At 40.4% G+C, this 19271-nt stretch overlaps 1 protein-coding gene and 2 non-coding genes across 5 annotated transcripts in view; all 3 read left to right on the forward strand.

The window, feature by feature from the left end:
* Positions 1-19271, forward strand: part of eif4g1a (eukaryotic translation initiation factor 4 gamma, 1a) — a 33436-nt gene that overhangs the window by 11601 nt on the left and 2564 nt on the right. The window contains exons 4-30 of one of the 3 annotated variants that reach the window (XM_056742730.1): positions 538-621; positions 824-856; positions 5024-5044; positions 5575-5751; positions 5860-5950; positions 8216-8326; positions 8618-8766; positions 8835-8930; positions 9063-9141; positions 9305-10081; positions 11253-11332; positions 11407-11593; positions 12190-12323; positions 12422-12538; positions 12618-13022; positions 14066-14212; positions 14299-14535; positions 14658-14762; positions 14857-15126; positions 15216-15324; positions 15455-15560; positions 15682-16049; positions 17649-17773; positions 18010-18182; positions 18655-18780; positions 18899-18980; positions 19081-19179. In XM_056742730.1, coding sequence (XP_056598708.1) covers positions 538-621; positions 824-856; positions 5024-5044; positions 5575-5751; positions 5860-5950; positions 8216-8326; positions 8618-8766; positions 8835-8930; positions 9063-9141; positions 9305-10081; positions 11253-11332; positions 11407-11593; positions 12190-12323; positions 12422-12538; positions 12618-13022; positions 14066-14212; positions 14299-14535; positions 14658-14762; positions 14857-15126; positions 15216-15324; positions 15455-15560; positions 15682-16049; positions 17649-17773; positions 18010-18182; positions 18655-18780; positions 18899-18980; positions 19081-19179 — 4488 coding nt within the window. Of the gene's footprint in view, positions 1-537; positions 622-823; positions 857-5023; positions 5045-5574; positions 5752-5859; positions 5960-8215; positions 8327-8617; positions 8767-8834; positions 8931-9062; positions 9142-9304; positions 10082-11252; positions 11333-11406; positions 11594-12189; positions 12324-12421; positions 12539-12617; positions 13023-14065; positions 14213-14298; positions 14536-14657; positions 14763-14856; positions 15127-15215; positions 15325-15454; positions 15561-15681; positions 16050-17648; positions 17774-18009; positions 18183-18654; positions 18781-18898; positions 18981-19080; positions 19180-19271 lie in introns of all 3 variants that reach the window. The other 2 variants (XM_056742731.1, XM_056742732.1) reach the window with 2 other exon arrangements.
* Positions 17818-17892, forward strand: LOC130418559 (small nucleolar RNA SNORD66). Its single transcript, XR_008906368.1, has one exon. It is a non-coding gene; the product is annotated as a small nucleolar RNA SNORD66 (small nucleolar RNA).
* Positions 18210-18279, forward strand: LOC130418560 (small nucleolar RNA SNORD66). The gene has a single exon (XR_008906369.1). It is a non-coding gene; the product is annotated as a small nucleolar RNA SNORD66 (small nucleolar RNA).

The raw sequence follows: 19271 nt of genomic DNA on the forward strand, positions 1-19271 counted from the left end.
AATAGTGCGAGGTCTTTTTACACACGGTTGTTAAACAGCATGGTTGACTATTGGGGAAATGCAAGTTTTCGTGCAAATAGTTGGTGGATAAGGAGTTTGAACCATAGCTGAGGGCCGTCTTTGGGAATAACTGTCAGGCGTACTGCTCTGTGTGCCATTAGCCAAGCCTCGATGGGGATCAACACTGTCCGGTCCCACATGCTAAGATCTAGCCACAAAGCTGGTTTCTCTTTCTTGTAAACCCTGCATTGGGTTAGTCACTCATAAAATTATTTGGGGCTTTGTTCCCTCCCTTCTTAATTATGTTTTATTAATGAGTTATCACAAACTAAGACTGTTTAGTTGTGCCATCTTACAATCAGTTTACAGTAAATGTAAGTTATAGTGCCGCCAATGTAACCGATTTAAACTGGACATGGCGATGATGTCCTAAAATGTATGAAGAGTCTTAAAAAAGTTCTTAAATATTAAATTTAGCTCCATGATCCTGTATATACCCCGTTTAACAGTTTCAATGTCATTCAATGTCTTCTGCAGGCTGCCTATGCCACAGGCCAGCCTCCCTCTGTTGTCTTTCCTGGCCCGTCTCCACAAATGAACACTGCACCGCAGCCCAGACAGGTACACCATCTTTATCCCTGCTTTGGTTTCCATAGAAATCTATTCACAACCAACAAAAAGCATTCAGTGTGTTTTGTGGCTAAGCTATGTGTGCCTTCCTGCTAAATTCTCGCTTGTTCGAGGAAAAACTGTGCATGTGTGGCAGTGTCCGTTTCCTTTGTGCATCTGAACTTTGACCTTTTACTCTTTACTTTCCTCCCAGTTTGCCCCAGGCCCCCGTGCTTTACACCAACAGGTACTTCCAATTTTCATAAACTGGAGCGCACTTGGTTTAAAAATTCATATTATTAAGATATTATTATATAAAAACAAAAAGTCGCAAACAAAACAGATTTTCTTGCATTAAGGTTCCCCGTATTTCAGGTCTTTCTGTTTTCTTTGTCAGTAGGGTTGGGAACCCTCATACACATACATATATTTAGGGTGTATTCTTACTAGGCAATCTGAACTTTACCCGAGCACGTTTGACTCCCAAAGCCTGGTTCATTTGACCAGTGTGATCGCCCCATATCGCGCCCGGGCTTGGTTCGCCTATCACCGTAAAAACTGATAAACAGCGCACTTACACGTGCAGGCGTGTGTCATCACAGCCAAAACTACTCCAGGTTTGTCAAACATAGTGTGTGTAACGACAGGCTTTACGATTATAAAGTGCAAGGCGGCGATTTAAAAGCATAATGAGCCGTTTACTCTCGTATGAAAATGACACCATTTAACTCTTTCCCCGCCATTTATTTAAAAAAAGTTCCTCCTTAAAGACGAGTTATTACGGCAATCTGTGTTTGTACTTTTGTACAGCAAGTGGTGCTGTAACACATATTTGAACAAGTACAGAATCTCAGAACCTAGAACATATACATTTTATCAGTTTTTAATGATTGTTCTGAGTGTTTTTTATTATTTACATTTACATTTAGTCATTTAGCAGACGCTTTTATCCAAAGTGACTTACAAGTGGGGGAGATAATGGAAGCAATTAGGACAGCATAAGTACAACAAAAGCATAAGTGCAATCAAAAAGAAGACTAGTCTCATATAGCCTAACACAGTATACGGAACCATTCTTACATTTTTATTATTTTTTATTATAAATTGTAGAGAAGAAAAGAGTCAACAGATCAGTCAGATGTTGGCGGAAGAGATGTGTTTTCAGGCGTTTCTTAAAGATGGCTACAGAATCTGCAGATCTTGTAGCAGTGAGCAGATCATTCCACATAGGTGGAACAGATCCGGAGAAGGCGAGAGAGATTTTTTACCTTTATGGGATGGCACCACAAGACGTCGTTCGTTTGCAGAGCGTAGGGATCTGGCGGGTACATATGTCTGCATTAGCGATTTAAGATAAGGTGGTGCTGAACCAGTAGTGGTCTTGTAGGCCAGGAGCAGAGTCTTGCATTTGATGCGAGCGACTACGAGAAGCCAATGTAGCTTAATGAGTAAGCTACATTTATTTATTATTTACAATTATCTCAGCTGTTTAATCAAAGTGATGCAATTTTGAAGAAACCTACCCACATATAAAGGGTGATAAACAAAGAACAAATGAAGATAGAACGATGCAGTTTCTTTTGTTTGAAAGCAGAGAGACTGTTCTTTCATTTGATATATTGTTAGTCTATAAATTTATTACCAAATATTTACTGTGAGGCATCAAAATTTAATGAAAATGTTAAAAGCGCTGGCTGGCAACTTCATTTTTTTAAAGGCATGGAGGGGAAAGAGTTAAGCAGAGTGGTCTGTGCAGCGCAAGCATTAAGTTAAACACCTATAATAAGCCCTGAACTTTGCTATGGATTCCGTTGTGCTGACAGGGATCGCTTTGATTTGGTTTGCTTCGAAGCAGTCGCATCTTAATGATGAAAGTGTGCCCTGGTGTGGATGGTAAAGAGGAATGTGGGCACAGGCCAGCTGTGGGGCATGGGGAGGGGTACAATCGCGCTCGGGGCAACCGGGCTAAATGGGAGTACGCCCTTAATTTACGTTTAATACTAGAGATGCACTGATACTGATAGCAGTTTATTGGGATGGGCACAGTTTCAAATTTATCGATTTCAAATTTGATTCTGCTTTTCGATTCGGATTCTTAACGATTCTTAGTTTCATTTCCAAAGTGGTGAAGGCAATAAAAGTCAAGCCAATTCAAAAATATTTATTTGTGCCATTACATACAGCTGAAAACACAAAAAAGTGTCCTGTTTGAGCTTTCCAATTCGAGCAGAAGGTCCTCGCAGATGACAATGTCAGATGACTTGGGTCTCGACAGATGTCGTAAAAATCATGTGACCGTGCGGTCTGGAATCGTTAAGTGGAATTTAAATTTGAATTTTATAAAAAGGATCCGATTCCTTTCTTATGGATCCGATTCCAGAATTGGAATTGAATTTCGAATCCCAACCCTAGCCGTTTATTCAGAGTGATATCTGCCGGAACAGATTCTAAAGATTAAATTAATATTAATTATTGTAATGACTATTAATATTGTACATCAAACTGGTGATGTCTTTTTATATTTTCTATAAACAGGGCACAAATTAAATGCATTCAGTAGTTCTCTTTGGATTGAGTATCGGCCCTGATAATCTGTTTCAGGATTTTAAACTATCAGCTGGTAGCCTATACGATAGTGTGAAAAATGGCTTATATCGACCGATACATATTTCAATTCTTTATCTTGAATGTGTGCAGGAAACATTGTGAGCGTTTTGCAGGGTTTACCCGTCGACCGAACCAAAATCTTTAATTTCTGGTACTTCTATAACAGTTTCCTCCCAACCCTAATTGTTAGAGGCTGCATGTGTTTTATAAACTACATTTCATCCAATCACCATTGACATAGTCGCTTTGTTCTCGCTGTAACATGTTGTCTGACTTTTGCTACAGTTCTCAGGCTTCTCTCAACTATGCATACTAGGGATGTGTGCTACTATTAATTTCACAGTCATTTCAAACAAAGGTTCTGTAAGCGTGTAGTGGACTAGTCTAAAACTAAGAATTGCCCAAAAGGCAGTCCAAAAACTTTGTATAAGGGCATATGAAGTACATTTTAAAGACACAAATGTATTAATCAAACTGTCAAATTCAATATTTAATGTAGGTAAAACAGGCATTTGTGTTACACTTTCCTTACTTTATGATCAGTAATATTTCTGCATTTGCTCATGCGCAAACCTCCTACTGGATCGTTTTAAGAAGTGACGTGATGAGCATTTGTTTTGGCCGGTCTCTGGCGAGGCTCAAAATATGTAGGCTATACGACCATATAAATCCCTTTTTAGCCTATCAACAAACAATATAAGAGCCTACATTATATCATGTTTTTTTATTTATAAAGAAAAGCAATGTGGGTAAATAAAACAAAGCAATGGACAAAGGCACAGAAGAAGTAGGCTGCAGGAGAACGCATTTGATCTCATGCAGAGCGAATGAAAAAGCCACTTACAAAGCAGACTCCATATTAGCTAATTTATAGAACATGCATAGGCTAAACACTCGAGTGATGATGATGTGAAGATTATTATATGTTCTTGTTGAGGAAATGCAACCATTAGGCTTAATGTTTGTGAACAATAACTCTGTCTGAGGCACTCTGCTAGGACACACAGATAACAGTCCTAAGCCATTACATTTATTAAAGCGCTTTTTTTGTGATAAATATTATAATCAAAGAAATTTCAGAGTCCTGTGAATCTTGTTTTATTTGAGTGTGCTCAAGATGCATTTACTGCTCATTCTGCCATCAAAAATGTCAATCCGTCTTTCATGCATTGAACTTAAAATATTAAAATATTGATATTTATAATCAAGTAATTGTTTACATAATTGTATGTAGCTTTAGATTATTATCAACTTTCAGTTTTATAACTGCATTCTGCGCTTCCGTCCGCGTTTTCCGCATCACGGCAATAACAAACCCATACAGTATGTTTACGCATGGCTCCAGTGAAATTATTATTATGCCACTTTGATATGACATAGTTTGCTTAAAACCTACCATTTTCCTGGTTCAAAACATCCACACAACTCGTCTTTCAAGTGGTAATTTCTAAGCATGTTGCAATTGGCACAAAGGAAACGTATGCTAGATCTTACCCAAAATCAAAACATTTCGTTCCTCATACACTTTTAGATACTATTAATAGTGTTTTAGTATGTTATTTTAGTCATTTGAATTATAACATTTTGTGTAATCTTTCGTGTAATCTACTGTCGTTTTAAGTGTCGAACTAGCAGGATCTGTACCGTTTAGATTATATGACTACGTAGTCTCACACATCCCTAATGCATACTTAATGCATGCTTTCACTGCTGATGGCTACCATATTGACTGCTGCTTGTTGTCTCTTTGTCTTTCTCACACACATCTTCTCTGCACTCTTTCTTCTGCTGTTTTGTGTGGCTGAAGGGTGGATTCAGGTCACTGCAGGTAACTGGTCTTCTCTCCCTCAGTCTGTCCAGAAAAATAAACATTCCAGTGTGAAAAGCATGCATTACAGTCAATTTGAAATGCTGTTTACACACTATTATACTTTAAGTGAAACAGGATATTCAACAAGAAATTAAGTAGAACAGAGTTCAGCTGGAACTAAATGCTAACTATTGGAAAATGACACAACAAGTTAATTATGATTTCATGTTGACTTTTTTCATCTGTAATTAGATTTTTTTGAACATCCTTAGTCAAAAAACTAATAGACAATTACTATTCTTTTTGGCACAAAGTATTTGCTTGGATAATACAATTTGTAACTGAGCTAGTTATTAGCAGCTCTCATCATTGCAACCAAGGCCTGAAAAGTATGCCAAACAACCAACGGAGCTCTTTAAGATCATTAAAAGTTATTAGGAAATTAATAAACGGTTACTGTACCTTTACACTTATTGCTGAATAAGATAGCACGTCTGAAGTTGAATGATGTGCAGCCTGTTGTTAAAGTATTTTTCGCACTCCTTTAGCAGACATACTACAACAGGCCCAACATGCAAGGCAGTGGCCCAAGGGTCCCACCCAGCAACACACCCCGGTCTGTTGGACCCACTCACGTCTACCAACCTACCTCACAGGTGATGATGATTCCTCAGCAACAGTTGCCATATCCCAACCCCCAGGGCCATGCTTTCTTCATAGGACAGGTAACCTAAAGCATTTTATTTCGCCAAAGCTGTTGGATGTTTGGCTGTTCATATGTAACATTTTTTGGTAATTATTGTCTGACTGTTACGTTTTATTTTTCATTTTAGTACCGCCCCCAATACATGCCCCAGGCTCAACAGTACCAGGTACCCAGCGGATCTGCAAGTTTCTACCCTGGAAGCAGTCCCGCTGAATACGGTACATATGGTAAGAGGCTCTGCTCTGGGCCTCCCTTGATTGTTGAAATCCCCTAAACCTCTCCTTACAGTTTTAGATCTGAATAACCTGCACTTTTGTTATTTTACATCTTAAGGGACAGTTTACGCAAAATCTTTCTTCATTCACTCACCCTCGAGTTGTCTCAAATCTATATAAATTTCCTTGTACTGACAAACACAGAGAAAGATATTTGACAGAATGCTTGTAACTAAACATTTCTTGGCCACCATTGACTACCATAATAGAAAATATTACCCAGAACTGTTTACCTCCTACATTCCTCAAAATATCTCCTTTTGTGCTCAACAGAACTAAGAAATTTACAAAGCAGTTTAAACTACTATGGTAGGCAATAGTGGCCTAAAACTGTTTGGCTTTCTATGTGTTCAACATAACAAAGAAATGACCACAGATTTGGAACAACTCGAGAGATAGTAAATGAAGACAGAATGTATATTTTTGGGTGAACAGTTCCTTTAAGCATTTGTTTATGTTGCACTTAGAGCTTGCATTAACTTAGATTTAACTTTTAGCATTAAATAGAGGTTGCCACATTTCTTGTTAAACTGATGCATGTATTTTATGTTTACTTCATTACTTTATTACAGTGGTTCCCAAACTGGGGTACGTTTACCCCGGTGGATACACCATGTACATAAACAAAATGCTGAAAAGTAATGTTTATAATGCACGTGATATTCAATCTGGCATTTTTCTCACAAGCTAAATATAAAGATGTGCTCCCTCTAGTGTACACACAGAACAATAGTAGTCAGGTAGTGCCATAAAAGTTCAAAATTCATGACATCCAATCAAAAAATAGATGTCTTCTGAAGTGTCGTGCGTAAGCATGCAGCTTGGAATGAAGCAGCAACAGCTTGTAAAATTAAAATAGATAAGCGGCTGCTAAGAAATTAGGCCACTTACCCACAGAAGCCACAGAAAGAAAATCGACTCCTAGCAGTTCTAATTATCCACAGTCCTCGGACTTCACCCCGGGTCCCTCCAACAGAACTCCTGTTGACACAGACACAGATAGCGATGCATCAGAGATAACAGCATCAACTCACAGGGCTTAACGTTTATTAAAGAATCTCCGTCTTGCGGCATTTGACTATGAAATTTTTTTTTTACTTAAAAAAAATATTACATTTAAAAAAGATTATTGATATCAGTTCATGAGTTTGCCTACCAATGGTATGAGAGGAATGCGGCAATCACTCTCAACGAAACAAACATTACTAGCCAATCAGAATTAAAATGGGGTGGGTCTTGGTCGCCGGAGTGGAGACGTCAAATTGGGGAGTACATTAGCAAACAGTCAGCAGGATGGCCAGTAAGTTAACAAAGCCTGAAGTGGGGGCATGTTTTAAGTCCATCATAACAAATTAAACTGAGACATAAAGATTGATAACTTTGTGTCGTTTCGGCGAATCTAACCAGATTTCCACTTTTGCGTGTCACACACACGCGCTAATGCTTGTGCGCGCTAACTGCACTTGAGAAATCAAGGATCGATTTCTAAAGCGTCTAAATAATTTTCAAACTTTTCAATCTTACATTTACAGAGTTAAGTCATAAACATGACAGTTTTTTTCTGAGGTGAACGTAAAAAGTTCAGAAAGAAAATGGATAGCAGTACATTAGTGACAGCAGCCTCCTGAAATTCTATGTGGTTGATATGACTCAAATAAAAAGAGAAGCACTCACTTCTGACCCCATAACCTTTGTAGCTTCAATAGGAATTTATATTGTTTTAGTTTTTTGCTTAACCCCTGAACTCGGGTTCAGCAGTGGCACATGTACTTTCCCGAGACAGATAATTCAAACACCTGGTTTTGCCATCCATCCTCTGCCATCAGCACAGACCTGTTTGAGCGAGATAGTCTCATTTAAATCTCTACAAGTGGCGCTATTGTAAAAAGTTTGGGAACCACTGCCTTAGAACCTTAGCATTTCGGGTGGGAATGGAGTGTTGAAAACTATTGGTAGTGGTAGTCCTGAAAATGAGTTTTTAGCAATGAAACATACTGTGCTTTCGAATCTTTTGATCAGTCATATACACAAGTTCATGTCACAACTAACCACTTCACACCTAGTTTTGTTTTTTCTACAATGATAATCGGATCTCTAACCCGGCTCTTAATCTGCTGCTTCATGTTGTCTTTTACTTACACTCCATCTTTTTCTCTTGCTCCCTCTTCTGTCTTTTCTCTTTGCCTTTCTCGTTTTGGCTGAGTTCAGATCCCTCTCTGGCAGGGAGGGAGCGGCGGGGGGGTGGGGGGAGAGTTCCGGGCAGAGAGAATGGACGTCTCTCGCTGCATGGAGCTCCTCTCACCTCCCAGCGTTACCCTGGTGAGTCTGAAGCCACTGGGCTGCTTGTTACAACTCTCTCTCTCTGCATCTTGGGCTAGCTGGTTGTATTCGAACAGGAAGCATTCACCTCCTCATTTAAACTCTACCCTGCCCTTTAACCCCCCAAATTTTAAAATCGGAGCAATCAGCTTCTTATTAATTACGGGCTTTAAATTCCCATCCCTTTCTCAGGATCAGGAGGTGTTTGTTTGATGGGTGGAGAAAGTACTTTGCATGTGTTTAACAGCCACTACTAATAAGCTGACTGAGGTTTTCATTTTCCTCTTCCAGCGGGTGCTTATTACCCCGCACCACAGCAGTACCCCACATCAGTGGCCAATACCGCTGTCATGCTTAACCCTGCCCAACAGCAGCCAGCCCCACCTCCACAGCAAGCTCCTCCTCAGCAGACCGGACCAGTGAAAAGAGAGCGCAAAATGGTGGGTGGGAATTCATTTTTTTGGTTCTGTGACGACATCACTTTTACTAATCACATTTTTGTGTTTAGCAGATCATAATACGTGACCCCAACCAGGGAGGACGTGACATCACAGAAGAGATTATGTCTGGTGGGCGAACGGTGTCCACACCCACTCCTCCACAGGTATGTTGATTGATGCATTCGTGTTTTTTAATACTTAGGCATGTTTCATAGACAGTGCTTAAGCCTAGCTTTTGACTAAAATGCATGTTAAAGTGAACTAACTATGAAACTTATTTTATTTTTTTGGCTCAGACTATTGGTTCAGATTCTGGAGGTCCTGTTCAGACCAATGGTGAAAGTGTTTCACCTGTTTCTTCCATGATCAGATCAGGTGAGTGGGCTTTCTAAACCTGTCAGGTTTTGGACTATAAAACACTTCTGTTTTGAAATTCACTTTGTACTTTTAATCTCATTAATTTCCATATAAATGTTTTATGCCGTTAATCTCTGTTCAATCCAATTGATTTGTGTTTCTGACTCTTCCTGGTCCTCAGATGATCAAACAAAGCATGTAGCTCCTCCTCCAACTGTCCCTACCCCTCCTCCATCAAAAACACCAGAGCAAGCCCCCGCTGCACTTTCGGATGCCGATTCTAAACTAGAGGTGCTAGAGGTCAGACCTTCTTCACCCATAGTCAAGGTTCCCATTCCATCAAGAGAGGACTCTGATGTTATCGCCGCAGCGTCCTACGCACCTCCACCTGTTATGAATTCTCTAACAAACAATCCTAAACATCCAGAGCCACAAATTGCTGACAGTGTAGATGCTCCTGTTGTCCCAGAAGCCCCTGCTCAAGAGGAGTCCGAAGAGTCTTCTGCTGAAATGCAGCAGACTTCGGATGGAGTTGTAGAAGAGGAGCATGAGGTAGCTAAGGAGAAAGAGTCCGAGCTTGTGGCTGATATAGAGCCAACATCAGACTCGAGCTCAGCTACCATCATCTCCACCTCTGTGGAGGCTCCTGCTGTAGCTAATGGCAGTGATGAAGCTTTTAATGATGCCATGCCTGCTACCACTGTAACACCGGTTGTCGAGTCAGCCCTTGAGTCAAAGGAACAGCCTTTGCTAAATGGTTTGCCTCAGGATCCTGAAGTGGTTCCTGATGCGGAGCCTGAGTGCTCAACTGATCCAGTTGCAGAACCAGTTGTTCTTCAGGTCCAGCAGAGCTTCCTTACTGCTGCAAAAGCATTGGTGGAGGAAGAGGTTGAGCAAAAAGCTGAAGAGATCTCCACCCCTGCAGCAAGCTGCCCTGTTGAGGAGACAACTATGCAAGGTATTTAAAAAAAACATTCTTAGTACAGTTGGAGGAAAAAATGTTAGCCCCCTTGGTAAATATGAGTTAAAAGTGTTGTAAAAAGAAATCTGTTTTTTTCTCATTTTGATCTTTTATTTGAAAAAATCAAGGAAATCTGATGTTTCATTGAAGTAAACAACTGAAAATTGGGGAAAGTCACATTAGAAAATTAATGTTTTCTGGCCACCGCACTAAAGTAACTAAAAACATGTTGTTGGCCAGGCATTACTACTTTTTGCCAGGAGAATTTTTTTTTTTTTACAAAAAACCCAAATCCCCTAAATCATTCATCACCATGGGTAAAACTAAAGAATATAGTTATGATGTGAAGCTAAAGATTGTTGAGCTACAGTAAATGCATAGTAATAAACCAACTTCGCATTAAACCGCAATTACATGGACGTTTGAGACTTTTCCGGGTTTCTCACGTCCAATGACTTCACCGTCGACAGTCTGTTTAGTATAAAAAATGCAGCGGGAAAACAGTCAGAAGCGGTGTTTTTATATCTTATGTCCGCAGTATCTGCATATGCAACAATAGTTTTTCGTTTTGACGTGACTAAATCAACTACATGATTCGGGAGCGGACTTTTATGTGTTATTTTACGATTACTTCCGTTTGTGCAAAAAATTACATCTGCCGAGCAGGTTTTGTTTTAGCCATTTATGCTTTAACATGAATACTTGTCATCAGCTTAAGCATAACCGGAGTAAGACTGCATCTAAACTCACTCATTGATCAAGAAATTTTAATCCACTGGAGTGAGGAGAATCATTTCAGTGGGGAAAGACTCTTCAAGGAGAATATATGGTGAATTGCAGAAAGCAGAATTTTGGGGTCAGAGCGGATTTAAAAAATAAAGGAGAACTGCACCTCCATCACCACAAGTTGTTGTGGACACTGTGAAGAAATAAACATTCTGCTCTCATATAAAAACAAACTCCACCATATTTATCTGCCATACTGGAACTTTAACCAGGACTGGGTTCTAGGCCACATGAAAAGAGAAGAGAAACAACGCACATTTATTTTCACAGCCTTTTTTGCTCATATTTCCCAAGGGGACTAATATTTCTGTCCCTAACTGTAAGTTGACATTGTCAGTCATCTCCAAGACCAAGCCTGACTTCAGTCTTTCTCCTCGCTTAGCTCCCGTGACATCAGTGCCAAAGATGAAAAAGGATCTGAATAATATAGATGTGGGAGATGTCCTAGATGGCTTCAAAGAGGTTCGTATCTGCGTCTGAGCAGTAGACATTGATTCATGTCTTGGTTTATGCTAAATCTTCTGTACCTATTTTAGCCAGAGGAGGAGAAACCTGTCCCTGAGCCAGAGGTTCTTCACAAAGCGCCCTCCCCGGTTCCAGTCCCTGTTTCGCCACCAGATCAGACTGAGGAACCATGGGAGGACAAGGAGGAGAAACTTGACTCAGATCATATTGAGCCAGAAGCACCAACACCTGTGGAACAGAAGTATCAGTATAAAGAAGGTTAGTAAGTCGTCGAGTTTGAGAACATTGTTCTGTAATATGTGGTTGACCTTGTAAGAAGCAAGAAGCTGTGTCTTTTTCATTGTACAAATCGTGCATGCAAGAGACACCGAAGACCAATAAAAACACACAGAAAGCTAATCTTCACTCGAGTCAAGTCATATCTCACTCAAAAATAAAAATTCTCATCAATTACTCACACTCTTGTCATTTCAAACCTGTATGATTTTCTTTCTTCTGAAGAACACAATAGAAGCTATTGAGCATACCGAACATCATTAGTACCCATTGACTTGCATTGGTTTTGTGTCAATGAGTACTGCCATTTTTCGCTTACCAATATTCTCAGAAATATCTTTTTTTTTGACAGTTTTATTTTTAGGTGAACTCACATTAAGGCATGAAAACAACACTTGAATTTTTTGGTGATGACATTTGTATAGGTAGAAATTGTCATCAACCCAATGCATACTCAAGGCTTTTTGATAAGTGCTCTCTGACAAGTCAAACCTCATAAGTAGGTGTTGCAGAAGCCCCTTATTGGATGTACTGTATAAACAGTTTTTTCAACTGTTTTTTGACTGTTATTCTTACAGAGCAGTGGAAACCTATCGACCCAGAGGAGAAGAAGCGATATGACCGGGAGTTCCTGCTCGGCTTCCAGTTCCGTACCGCGAGCATGCACAAGCCTGAGGGTTTGCCACAGATCAGTGATGTGGTGTTGGACAAGGTGATGCTTCCCTAATAATCTATTTGTCAGTTTTAAAAGCCTAGGTCCAAAAAATCATACTTTAACTCATGTTCTTCCTCCTGCTGTTTGTGTGACAGGCAAATAAAACCCCATTGCAGCCCACGAATCCCAGGAGTCTGATGAACTGTGGGCCTGACTTCACACCCTCATATGCTAACTTGGGCAGACAGTCATCTGGAGGAGGACGAGGACCGGTCAGTTGCGTTTTTCCTTAACTTTTAATCTTAAAATGCAAGTAAAACGAGTGGTTGATTTTATTTTTCTATTTTAAAGATGCACCCCTCTCAGTCTGGACGGCGCCCTCAGCCTGGGCGAGGCAAAGACCAAGTCAATCGCAACCCCAAGATCATCACCAGCCTGTCTCTCAAAGACAACGTGGAACTCAATCAGGCTTTGAATGCTTGGACTCCCTCGGTTAAGAAACAAGTCAAAAGCCGCGATGTGGAGGACGAGGATGATTCAGATGCTGCAAAAACGCAGGAGCTGTTCCGACGCGTGCGCAGCATCCTTAACAAACTCACGCCGCAGATGTTCCAGCAGCTGATGAAGCAGGTGACGGAGCTCACCATAGACACAGAAGAGAGACTCAAGGGCGTCATTGACCTCACCTTCGAGAAAGCCATCTCCGAACCCAACTTTTCTGTAGCTTATGCCAACATGTGCCGCTGTCTTATGGGGGTGAGTAATGTCCAGGAGTTATTTTCTTTTGATGGTTTAAGTGATGTGCTCGTGTCATGGCTACTGAACTACACTGATGGGATTGTGGAGCCCTTGTTTTTCTTAATTGTTGGATGAGAATCATTTACTCACCCTCTTGTAATTATAAACCTATATGACTTTCTTCTGCAGAAAAAAAGCCGGTATCCATTGACTGCAAAAGATAGTCATAAAGGTTTAAAATGATAAAAGTGTGAAAAATGATGACATAATTTTCATTTTTGGGTAAACTACCTTTTAAATGCTTGAAGCATCCGTGTTATATGCATGTCAATTTCCACAAAATTGGGGACAATTTGGTGCTTTAACTTTGAACTTGCCATAGAGCATGGATTACATTTCTCAGTCGCTACGACCGATTTCCGTCAATAGAATGGTTCCAGTCTGTCCTTAATGTCTTAAATTCACTTTGTATAATGTTGTTAACCATTTGACGCATACAATCACACCAGTGTGATTAGAACATTCAGCGCTTTGGGTGGCACTGCGTCGCCATGGAAATGTTAAAGGGATAGGCTACCTTCTTAATGGTTGTTTTGGAAAAGCTAGTCAAACACTGTAACTAGTCACTGTTGTACTAGCTAGTCAAACACTGAAACTAGTCACTGTAGTACTAGCTAGTCAAACACTGAAACGGGTGTCAGGTGTAGCTTCAGGAATATGGTTTTGCAGCCAAAAGGCAAAAAAAGTGAAAAGCACTCTGGAGATAAATACAAACAAAATTTTTGGTCTTTAGTGGTGCTTTCATTTTGTTTTTGTTTTCTGCAGAAAACATTGTTTGGTCTTATAAGATAAATATGTAACAAAATGATACAAAAACCAACAAAATAAAGTTGCTTTTATAACTTAAGTTGATCTAAAAGTTGACAATATACTTAAGTTTTAACAGCTATTTATTGAGACATTCAGGCCCAATTTTGTTCCATATTTGTGGAAAGTCCTGTTAAATCAAATGCTTCATGCACATTTTCTTTATAAAGAAAATTTGTCCATCTGTCTTTTAGCTTAAAGTCCCCACTTCAGATAAGCCAGGAGTCACTGTGAATTTCCGCAAACTACTGCTCAATCGTTGTCAGAAGGAGTTTGAAAAAGATCAAGATGACGATGAGATTTTTGAGCAGAAACAAAAAGAACTGGATGCCGCCGCTGAGGTAATGTGTTAATATTAAAAGACGTGTACAAAAATATTAGAAAATTTGAGTGTTCATTTCAAAACTGTTGCCATTTTTCCCCACAGGAAGAGGAGCGTCAGCGTTTGAAGGATGAGCTGGAGGACGCTAAGGACAAGGCACGCAGAAGGTCGCTGGGCAACATCAAGTTCATCGGAGAACTGTTCAAACTGAAGATGCTGACAGAGCCCATCATGCATGACTGTATCGTAAAGCTCCTGAAGAACCATGATGAAGAGAGCTTGGAGTGCCTGTGTAGACTGCTGTCTACCATTGGCAAAGACCTAGACTTTGAAAAGGCCAAGGTAAAGCAAATGTAGTAGCTAAAACTCATTACCTTGTTTAATGTCTGTTTGTTTTGTGGCATATCTAATCTTATGGTCAGCGGTCAGCCACGGAGAGATTCAAAGTCATTGTTTGTTTGCAGCCTCGCATGGATCAATACTTTCACCAGAAGGAGAAGATAATTAAAGATAGGAAGATGTCTTCTAGAATCCGCTTCATGCTTCAGGATGTTATAGACCTGAGACAGGTACCTACATGCTTTTGATACCTGACTTAAAAAAGTGTCCTCTTGGAGCTCTTTTCTCACTTTCCTAACTATGCGTATGGTCTGTCTTACACAGAACAACTGGGTGCCCAGAAGAGGAGATCAGGGTCCCAAGACCATTGATCAGATCCATAAAGAGGCTGAGATGGAGGAGCACAGAGAACAGGCCAAAGTGCAACAACAACTGCTGTCTAAAAAGGACTCCAGTCAGGGGCGAGGCGGACGCGGCGGTCCGCACCCTTCAGGTGGACGTGGTAGCCAAACGCAGGATGAGGGCTGGAACATAGTGCCTATCACCACCAAGAACAGACCGATTGACACCAGCCGTCTCAGTAAAATAACAAAGGTGAAGATTTTTTCACACGGCAAATTATGTGTAGTTTAGAGTTCTAAACGAGTGCTTAAACCTGTGTTCCTTTATTTGTTTTTTTGCAGCCTGGTGATTTCAACAACCAGCTGCTGGCCCCAGGAGGAAAGGGAACATGGGGTAGCTGGGGCAAAGGCAGCAGTGGGGGTTCTGGAGCAAAGTCTACTGGGGAACAAGGTGAACTATCACAGAGTTTTTCTTTTCTTGTTTAATGGAGAAATCAAGATATTCATTCTGTAAGTGGGCTGTCGTAACAGCTTTTTTTCAGTAACTGCTAGCCTAATGCTGTTCTTTTTATGTGAATTAGACGCGGGCAGACCTGCCACCAGCACGCTCAACCGCTTCTCTGCATTGCAGCAGTCTGGACCTGCATCATCATCCTCGCTGGACTCTGATCGTAGAGTGCCTCAAAGGTATACTTTTTTAATTTTCTTTCTGCACAAATTTTTACCAAACTACACTTGCATCAGTGTTGCATGATCATGCAAGACACATTTCTGACTGTCTTTTTGTTTTCATACATCTTTTTTGAAGAAATAGCTCCAGCAGAGATCGAAGTGAACGGGAAAGAGATCGCTTTGAGCGCTTTGATGGTAGGCGTGATGACCGGGACAGAGGCATGGACAGACCACGTCCTGCCATCACCAAACGCAGTTTCAGCCGTGAAAATGAAGAGAGGAGAGGTGAAGGCCGCGGACCAGCGGAATCTGTACGCCGCGTTGCCAGCATGACAGAGAATCGTGACAGAGGCAGTCGTGACAGAGGCAGTCGTGACAGAGGCAGTCGTGACAGAGGCAGTCGTGACAGAGGCAGTCGTGACAGAGGCAGTCGTGACAGAGGCAGTCGTGACAGAGGCAGTCGTGAACGAGGCAGTCGTGAGCTTGATAGAAGCAAAGATACAGGTGAGATTTAGTTAAAAAAAATTAAAATCCAATTTTCTCACCATAAAACTGACAACTGACATTTCTGAGACATCCTGGAGTATCATAGTAGGACAATATTTTGTATCTTTTTTTGTTAAACAACAAAGTTAGATATATTGCAGCATTTAGGAAAGGAAACTATTCTATGGCACCTTAGTCTATCGGCCCAACCCTAATAATGGCAAATGCAATCGCCAATGGTTGATAGACATTGCGATGTTGAGCCGGCATCGGTATTTACAACAAATGTTTCACTTAGGTTTCACTGGCTGCAAATCGTTTACATTGTAAATACATATAAACAAGGCTAAGGGGTATAAAACCTGTTCAAATTAGACTAGCCTGACAATATATTTTAATGCCGTTGATAGCCGATTTGGTTCTGCTTGTTAAATAGTCAGAGAAGCTTTATTGATTGATGCAAAGACGGCTGTTTAAACTCTGAACACAATATACCAAATTTGCACTCTGAATTCATTTGAACCTACAGGAAAGGTGCATGTCAAGAAAATATAAATATATTTTATATACTGTATGAAAGAGTAAAAACTTTGTTTCTAGAGTTTAAAGCAAAATGAAAGGGTCTGTGTTAATACGTTATGTTGATTTAGGTTTGTAATTACATTTTTCTGCATGTTCACAGCACAATGTAAAGATAATATAATATAAAACACAGGAGAATTCATATGTCGTTTGTTCTAGCTTTTAACGGATTTAAAATGATTCAGTGTTGTCTCAAGGAAAGACAAATTACGTCCCCCGAACTTCTCTGTGGTTAGTTAGTTTCATTTTAAACGTCTCAAATAACACATTGTTTGTCCTCAGGCTCACTAAAATCTGTCACGGCAAACAGCGCATCATAGAAATGCGCTCATATTGTGTTTGTATATTTGTCAATAACATCGGCGTAATCTGCAGAATTCAATGGAGTTTTCTCCGGAGATCTGCGTGCGCTTATTCCACGCTGCCTTATCGGGCTCTGGAGGGCTGAGTGTGGAAAAAATGGAGAGCAAGAGCGCTGGCGTTCCTGCAACAAGGCGTTCGAGTTGGGTGATCTCAGAAATATGCCCCCACTTCTTTCGAGTAATTCTGTGATCCATGAATGCATACGTGGGATAGCATCACGGTTTAAGAAACGTTTGTCTGAGAAGCTAAAATACTGCATGTTACTAGTTAGTTTAAAGGGAAATAATTGTCAATAATCTTTTTTGTTTAACAAATAACCCTGCGCATGTGTCTATGCTCTCACATCCGCAAAACAAATTACGCCACACTTTTATAACGCTTTATAATGATGTCATCGTCCATCACGCCCAACCCTGGCTACCATTTTAATTTATTCTACTATGCTGGTTAGTGATGTCCCAGAAATTTCAGTTGCTAACATTCTTCCAAATATCTCGGTGTTCAAAAGACCAAAGAACTGTATTTAGGTTTGGAACAACTTGGTGGGAGTATCCCTTTAATCCAGTGTCATATTTGGTCTGTGAAACTTGATTGTTTTTCAAACAATTGGCTTAAATGTTGTTAAAAAAATTCGCAAACTGATGGCCCTTCTCCTCTAAAAATGTTTTTCAGTGAATCCTTTGCCAGCTCCTACACCACCACCTCCTGCTCAATCCAAACCAGCCCTGAGTGAGGACGAGATGGATAAGAAATCTAAATCGATTATTGAAGAGTATCTCCACATCAATGACCTGAAGGTACATGCATTCAGATATACTCAGTTAATAAAAATAATGCTCTGCTCCACCGATGACCCTATTTTTCTGCCCGTGTCTGGGCCACTGATGTACACTGGTGGGACTGAGGAACTGAGGAGCTATCGTCTGCAAACATTTATCATGTCACTACCTTTAGCTGTGTTACCCCATCATTTAAAACTTGAAAGCATTTGGAGATCACTTCCATTGACTTTGCTCTTTTTACTGGTCTGTAGGAGGCATTGCAATGTGTGCAGGAGCTGAACAGTTCCTCTCTGCTCTTCGTGTTCGTACGGAATGGCGTGGAATCCACACTGGAGCGCAGCACCATTACTAGAGAGCACATAGGTCTACTGTTTCAGAAGCTTGTTAGTGCTGGAATCCTTCCTGCCGAACAGTACTATAAGGGGTGAGTTTAATGTGTCGTCATAACCTGTTCAAATGATGACCTCTGTTTTGTGCTTGTGTCTGGGCCACTGATCTACACTGTTTTGTCTTTCGTTGGAAGAATTGTTATGGGTCTAATAATTAGGAGCAATTTTCCAGAAGTCATGTGTTGTAATTGAACAAGGACACAATTATCAGTGAATATGTGAAAAGAGGTTAAGTATAGTGTTCCATACTTGGAATTTGTGCTCTGCATTTACCCATCAAAGTGCACAGACACAGCAGTGAGTAACACACACCCAGAGCAGTGAGCAGCCATTGCTGCGGGTGCCGGGGAGCAGTTGGGGGGGAAAGGTGCCTTGCTCAAGGGTCTCACCTCAGTGGTGATATTGCGGATGGAAGTGCGCTGATCATTCACTACCCTACCCTCACTTCTTTTATAATGATAAGGCACTGTTGGTTTAAATGATTGATCTTTTTTATGTTTACTCTAGACTACAGGAGATTCTGGAAATGGCTGATGACATGGCAATTGACATTCCGCATATTTGGGTTTATCTGGCTGAGATCATCACACCAATGTTACAAGAGGGAGGCATCCCCATGGGCCACCTCTTTAGGTTAGTCCCTGCTCCTACAGTATTTTATGATTTTAATAGTCTTTGTATATGGTTTCCTATTGAAATCAAAGATGTGAATGTATGTAAAACAGAATGTTCTAAACATCCTGTTTTACAGGGAGTTGTCCAAACCTCTTCTGCCGATGGGAAAAGCAGCTGTCTTGCTGGTTGAATTGCTTAACCTTCTTTGCAAAGGGCTTGTGAGTTTTAAGCTGTTAAATATTTACATAATATTGAAATTAGTTTTTCTATATTAAAACCCAAAAGAATCGTATAAATGTTTCTTTCTGTTATCCTCAGAGTCACAAAAAGGCTGGATCTATGTGGTTGGAAGCAGGACTTAGCTGGAAAGACTTCTTGCCTGAGGATGAGGATGTCAATAAGTTTGTAACCGAGAAGGTACTAGAAGCGATTTTATTTATTTTGTAATGTTTTGTCTGGTCCTTTGTTCTTGACTACGTTTCAAGGACAGACAATGCAAGAGTAAGCAT

Source organism: Triplophysa dalaica, chromosome 3 (genome assembly GCF_015846415.1).
Source record: "Triplophysa dalaica isolate WHDGS20190420 chromosome 3, ASM1584641v1, whole genome shotgun sequence".
Taxonomy (NCBI): Eukaryota; Metazoa; Chordata; class Actinopteri; order Cypriniformes; family Nemacheilidae; genus Triplophysa; species Triplophysa dalaica.